Genomic DNA, 7,026 nt, shown 5'->3' with positions numbered 1-7,026 from the left:
AGAAAGAAAAAGGAAATATTACAACTGATAACACTGAAATACAAAGGATCATTAGAGACTATTACAAACAACAAATTAGAAAACCTAGTGGAGTGTGCCAGGCATAGTGACTCATGCTTGTAATCCCAGCACTTTGGGAGGCTGAGGTGGGCATATCACTTGAGGTCAGGAGTTCGAGACCAGCCTGGTCAATATGGTGAAACCCTGTCTCTATTAAAAATACAAAAATTAGCCAGGTGTGGTAGTGGGTGCCTGTAATCCCAGCTACTCGGAGACTGAGGCAGGAGAATCACTTGAACCTGGGAGGCGGAGGTTGCAGTGAGCTGACATTGCGCCACTGCACTTCAGCCTGGGCAACAGAACGAGACTCTGTCTCCAAACAAAAGAAAACCTAGTGGAAATTGATAAATTCCTGGACACATACAACATACCAAGATTGAACCAAGAAGAAATAGAAAACCTGAACAGACCAATTATGAGTAATGAGATTGAATGTGTAATAAAAAGTCTCGCCAAAACAAAAAGCCCAGGACCTGACAGTTTCACTGATGAATTTTACCAAATATTTAAAGAACAAATACCAATTCTTTTCAGTCTCTTCCAGAAAATTGAAGGGGAGGCAATTTTTCCAAACTCATTCTACAAGTTCAGCATTACCCAATACTAAAACCAGACAAGGACACAACAACAACAAAACTATAGGCCAATTTCCCTGATGAACCTAGATGCAAAAATCCTTAACAAAATACTAGCAAACCAAACCCAGCAATACATTAAAAATCATTCATGGCTTTCCTACTTTGACCACTTCCAGTAAGTAATTGAATGTTTTGCATTAAAAAAAAAAATCATCCATCATGAACAACGGGACTTTATTGCAGGGATGCAAGGATTGTTCAACATATGTAAATCAATAAACATGACACATTACACCAATAGAATGAAAAACAAAAATCATATCATCATCTTAATAGATGCAGGAAAATGCATGTGATGAAATTTAACATCCCTTCATGATAAATCTCTCAATATGTTAGGTATAGAAGGAATGTACCTCAATATAATAAAGGTCATATGACAAACCCACAGCCAACATTACACTGAATGAAGAAGATGAAAGCTTTTCCTCTAAGAAGTGGAACAACACAAGAGTGCCTACTTTCACCATTTTTATTCAACATAGTACTAGAAATTCTAGCCAGAGCAATTAAGCAAGAGAAACAAAAAAGGGCATCCAAATGAAAAAGGAGGGAGTCAAGTTATCCCTGTTTGCAGATGACATGATCTGATAGACAGGAATGCCTAAAAGTGCCACCAAAAAAACTCTTAGAACTGATAAATGAATTCAAAAAAGTTGCAGAATACAGAACAATCATACAAAAAATCAGTAGCATTTCTATACACCTACAATGAACTAGCAGAAAAAGAAATCAAGCATGTAATCCTGTTTTAAGAACTAAAAACAAAATACCCAGGAATAAATTTAACCAAGGAGGTGAAAGATCTCTACAAGGAAAACTGTAAAAGACACTGATAAAAGAAATCAAAGAGAACACACAAAAAATGAAAAGACATCCCATGTTTATGGATTGGAAGACTTAATATTGTGAAAATATCCATACTATCAAAGTGATCTACAGATTGAATCAAAATACCAATGACATTCTTCACAGAAATAGAAAAAAAAATCCTAAAATTTATATAGAGCCACAAAAGACCCCAAATAGCCAAAGCAATCCTAAGGAAAAAGAACAAAGCTGGAGGAATCATATTACTGGACTTCAAAATATGCTTCAAGGCTACAGTAAACAAAACAAGGTCAGGTGCAGTGGCTCACTCCTATAATCCCAGGACTTTGGGGGGTTGAGGTGAGCAGATCACTTGAGACCAAGAGCTCAAGACCAGCTTGGCCAACATGGAGAAACCCTGTCTCTGCTGAAAATACAAATATTAGCTGGGTATGGCGGTGGTGGGTACCTGTAATCCCAGCTACTTGTGAGGCTGAGGCAGGAGAAGCACTTGAACCTGGGAGGTGGAGGTTGCAGTGAGCCAAGATTGTCCTACTGCACACCATCCTGGGTGACAGAATGAGACTGTCTGGAAAAAAAAAAAGAAAAAGGAAAAGAAAAAGGCAAATAAGCTGCATGGACGTCTCAAAAGAAGGCATACAAATGGCCAACAGGTCTATGAAAAATGCTCAGCATTCATAATCATCAGGGAAATGCAAATCAAACCACAATGAGATAGCATCTCACACTACTATTAAAAAGACAAAAAAATGGCCAAGTGCAGTGCCTCACGCCTCTAATCCCAGCAATTTAGGAGGCCGTGACTGGTGGATCACTTTGAGCTCAGAAGTTCGGGATCAGCCTGGGCAACATGGTGAAACTCTGTCTCTACAAAAAATAAAAAAATTAGCCGGGTGTTGGTGGCTCCCACTGTAGTCTCAGCCGTTCAGGAGGCTGAGGCAGGAGAATCTCTTGGACCCGGGAGGCAGAGGTTGCAGTGAGCCGAGATTGCACCACTGCACTCCAGCCTGGGTGACAGAGTGAGACCGTGTCTAAAAAGAAAAAAAAAAAAAGACAACAAATAAATGCTGGCAAAGATGTAGAGAAAGGAGAACTCTTACACACTCTTGATGGGAATGTAAATTAGTACAGACGTTATGGAAAGCAGTATGGAGATTTCTCAAAAAGCTAAAACTAGGACTTGGATAATACCACTGCTGGGTATTTATCCAAAGGAAAGGAAATTGGTATGTTGAAGAGACATCTGCACCTCCGTGTTTATTGCAGCACTATTCACAGTAGCCAAGATGCAGCAACCTGAGTGTCTATCAGGAGATGAATGGACAGAGAAAATGTGGTATACAGACCTAATGAAATACTATTTAGCCATAAAAATAACCAAATTATTTCATTCATAGCAACATCAATGAACATGGAGGACATTATATTAATTGAAGTAAGCCAGGCATGGAAAGATAAATGTTACATGTCCTTCCTCATTTGTGGAAGCTACAAAAATTGATCTCATAGAAGTGGAGTGTTGAGTCAGGTCACCTATAATCCCAGCATTTTGGGAGGCTGAGGCAGGTGGATCACTTGAGGTCAGGAGATCCTGACCAGCCTGGCCAACATGGTGAAACCCTGTCTCTACTAAAAATATGAAAATTAGCTGGGCATGGTGGCACACACCTGTAGTCCCAGCTACTCGGGAGGCTGAGGCAGGAGAATGGCTTGAACCTGGGAGGTGGAGGTTGCAGTAAGCCGAGATAGCGCCACTGCACTCCAGCCTGGGTGACAGAGCGAGACTCCGTCTCTAAAAAAAAAAAGAAGGGGAGTGTTGAATAGTGGTTACTAGAGGTGGGGAGGGGGGTGGGGAGAAGAGATAACCAGAGGTTGGTTAGACGATGCACTAGTATGGCCAGGAGGAGGAATAAGTGGTACCGTTCCATAGCACTATAGGGTGATTGCAAATAACAACAACTTGTGGCATGGTTTTGTTTTTTTTTTTTTAGACAGTATCTCGCTCTGTCACCCAGGCTGAAGTGCAGTGGTGCAGTCATGGCTCACAGCACCCCTCGACCTCCTGGGGCTCAAGTGATTCTCCCACCTCAGTCTCCCAAGTAGCCAGGAGCATAGGCGTGCGCCACCACACCTGGCTAATTTTTTTGATATTTTTAGTACACATGGGGTTTTGCCATGTTGGCCAGGCTGGTTTCTAATTCCTGAGCGCAAGCCATCCACCTGCCTTGGCCTCCCAAAGTGCTGGGATTATAAGGCATGAGCCTACTGTGTATTTTCAAATAGCTAGAAGAGCGAATTTGGAATGTTCCCAACGCAAAGAAATGACAGATGTTTGAGGTGATGCATCTGCTCATTACATATTGTATACATGCATGGAAATATCACACTGTACCCTATAAATATGTACATTATTACGTGTCTATTGAGAATAATAGTAAAGCCAAAAATGCAAGTTCCATAGCCCCATCCTCAACCTGCCGAAGCTATAGGTCTGGGGGCCTAAGAATCTTCATTGTATAAACTCTGTTTTAAAAACACACCATCTTATTTCTAAAGTGTTTGCTTCTTGGAGCATCCCGAGCTTCTAATGAGGACACTGGCATTTCCTGGGAGCTGCCCTGTGCCTGGCACAGGCTATGCGGCTTCAAATGTGTCACAGCGACTCTCCTTGCAGCTCAGGAAGGTCGGGATTACTATGCTCATTTATTTACAGACAGGGAAATTGAGGCTCAGAGGGGTGAAGCAGCTTATTCCAAAGGGACCAGCTGTTCAGTGTCACCCAGCTAGGAAGTGGCTGAGTCCTCTGCGTCTCCACCCTCTGCTCCGTCACCTCCTCCCGTGTAGTTGTTCCTGACCACCCACCTGGAGAGCCTTCCCTGGAGTTTTCTTCCTCACCCTGTCGTCTCCTTTATAGCTCTTACCAGAACGTGCAATTCTTTCACTTCTTGGTTTGTTCAGGTGATTTATGTTTCTTTTCCTCGGGGCTCTGGTTTTTCCTAGAGCCTAGATGGTGTCTGGCACGTTAGTAGGTGCTCAGTATGTACTTGCTGAATGAATGGTGATGTGGTGTGGCTGTGTCCCCACCCAAATCTCATCTTGAATTGTAGCTCCCATAATTCCCAGATGCTGTGGGAGGGACCTGGTGGGAGGTAACTGAATCATTGGAGCCGTGTCCCCCATACTGTTCTCATGGTGGTGAATAAGTCTCACAAGAGCTGATGGTTTTAGAAAGGATATCCCTTTGTGCTTGCTTCTCATTCTTTCTTGTCTGCTGCTATGTGAGACGTGCCTTTTGCCTTCCACTATGATTGTGAGGCCTCCCTAACCATGTGCAACTGTGAGTCCATTAAACCTCTTTTTCTTTATAAATCACCCAGTCTTGGGTTTGTCTTTATCTTCAGCCTAAAAACAGTACAATACAAATGGGTTTGTTAATGCAGCTGCAGGGGCCAGCACCTTCCAATAAGGCGGGCTCCTGTCTTGCCACATTTTGGCTTCCAAAGCTCTGAGCCTGTTTCTACTTGTGTGCACACATGTGTGTGTGCACCTGCAGGTTACATATCCCTCACCAACCTTAACACCAATGCATTGTTTGCACACCTGGCCTAGAAACCCAGCGCCGCCCCCCACCCCCACACTGTCCCCACTCAGCCAGGGCAGCAGCGCAGCTCACCAGGCTCCCCGAAGCATCCTTCCCGCTGTCTCTGCCAGCTGAGGATGGCCTCCAGCCACCGGAGCTTGTAGAAGTCGGAGAAGCCGCCCATTCCACAGAACATGACTGGAAGTAAAGACAGGGGCCCTCTGCAGGCCTGCCCCCCAGGCCCACCTCCTCCCACTCCCCAGGGCTGCCACGGTACCACCTGTGTTCATCTGCCTGGGTTAGGCAGCACTAGGGGGTGGGTGTTCAATGCAGGGGCTGGAAGGAGGCAGCTCGAGCCTTTGCCTGAGCAACTAGGGGCTCCCACACTTGTGTCCCACCTCCCACTGAGGGCCTTGGTCAGGGCTGCTCCAAAGTCAGGGTCAGTGGAGGGGTCTGGACACCCCAGCCAGTGAGAAGCCGCCCAAGCGCTCCCTGTCTCACTCATCCACATGACTTTGCAGGTCTATCTGCCAGTCACCTGGTCCATCTGTGTAGAGCTTAGTCACTGGGGCAGCCTTTGGGGCCAGGAAGCTGTCACACAGTGGCAGGTGAAATACAGGATGCCCAGTTACATTTGGGTTTTCGATAAACAATGAATATAATTTTTGAGTATAAGTATAACCCATGAAATATTTGGGATAAAGTTATACTAAAAATGGATTCATTGCTTATCTGAAGTTCAAATTTAACTGAGCACTCTGTTTACTTGCTTAATCTGGCAACTCTGTGTGTGTGTGTGTGTGTGTGTGTGTTGGTGGGGGGACACCCTGCTCCTTTGTCCCTGGGGCAGAATGCTGGCCATACTGTTTTCCATGAAGATGTCCCGGGTAGGGTAGGCGTATCCGATGGCCTCAGCTCTGCGGTTCAAGTCCATCATGTTGGCGCAGAAGAGGTTGATATAGTCCTGGCTCTGTTGGAACGGTCCCTGTGTGCATCCCCTCTGGGGAGACAAACACCCAAAGACGAAGGAGTCAGTGGTACGGATGACAGACACATGCCCTGCTATGGGAAAGTCTTGCAGTTCTGAGACGGTCTTGCAAGGGGCTGTGTTTAGGGCAGGTCTTTTTCTCCTTTTTTCAGGATTTCTTCCCCATGCATACCCCCAGCCTGCTGGGGCTCCTTCATCAGAGAGAGTTGGGTTCGAGATCCAGCTCTGCCACATAGGAGCTGTGTGATCTTGGTTTGCTAAAGTAACCTTTCTGAGCCTCAAGAGTTTTTATCGGAAAGGGTGAATCCGCTAGAAACTGTACCAGAGGGGCTCTCATGTGGGTGGATGACACAGCTGGGAAGTGCCCAGTGTGAGGCCTGAGCCACTAGGAGGTGCTGTATGATTGCGGGGAGGCAATGCAATCTACAACCAGCCTGACCCCGCGGGCAGCTTCAGTGCTACTCAAAGTGTGGGCCGAGAACCGGGCTGGTCACTGCCTACACTGGGAGAAAAGGACAGGAGTTGACAGCAGACTTTAGACACTTCTGCAGCAGTGTTCAGAGTGACTTTCCACCTGTTGAATCTGATGATCAAAATCATTCCCTTGTAACATGGTTTTTATTGTATTTATTAAAATATTGGTCTGTCACAGCTTGCAGAGAAATAATCATTTTTAAATTCTGTTGGAAAAAAAAAACAGTGTCCCCTCAGCTAAGAATTTCTGGACAAAGATGATGAACCCTACTTTTCTGTATGAAGAAATTTATATGGCCAGGCGTGGTAGCTCACGCCTATAATCCCAGCACGTTGGGAGGCTGAGGCGGGTGGATCACGAGGTCAGGATTTCAAGACCAGCCTGGCCAACATGGTGAAATTCCTTCTGTATTAAAAATACAAAAATTAGCTGGGCATGGTGGCATGTGCCTGTA

At 45.1% G+C, this 7,026-nt stretch overlaps 1 protein-coding gene across 1 annotated transcript in view; it reads right to left on the bottom strand.

Moving 5' to 3' along the window:
- LOC105538580 (chromosome unknown open reading frame, human C16orf89) overlaps nt 1-7,026 on the bottom strand; it is a 22,351-nt gene that overhangs the window by 5,118 nt on the left and 10,207 nt on the right. Inside the window, exons 5-6 of the mRNA XM_011978454.1 lie at nt 5,974-6,109; nt 5,203-5,307 (exon numbers count right to left, since the gene is read on the bottom strand). Coding sequence (XP_011833844.1) covers nt 5,203-5,307; nt 5,974-6,109 — 241 coding nt within the window. The remainder of the gene's footprint in view (nt 1-5,202; nt 5,308-5,973; nt 6,110-7,026) is intronic.

This window comes from Mandrillus leucophaeus, unplaced genomic scaffold, assembly GCF_000951045.1.
Source record: "Mandrillus leucophaeus isolate KB7577 unplaced genomic scaffold, Mleu.le_1.0 Scaffold195, whole genome shotgun sequence".
In the NCBI taxonomy this organism is placed as follows: domain Eukaryota; kingdom Metazoa; phylum Chordata; class Mammalia; order Primates; family Cercopithecidae; genus Mandrillus; species Mandrillus leucophaeus.
The sequence above is the reverse complement of the archived record's forward strand: the minus strand, read 5'-3'. Positions and strand labels throughout refer to the sequence as shown.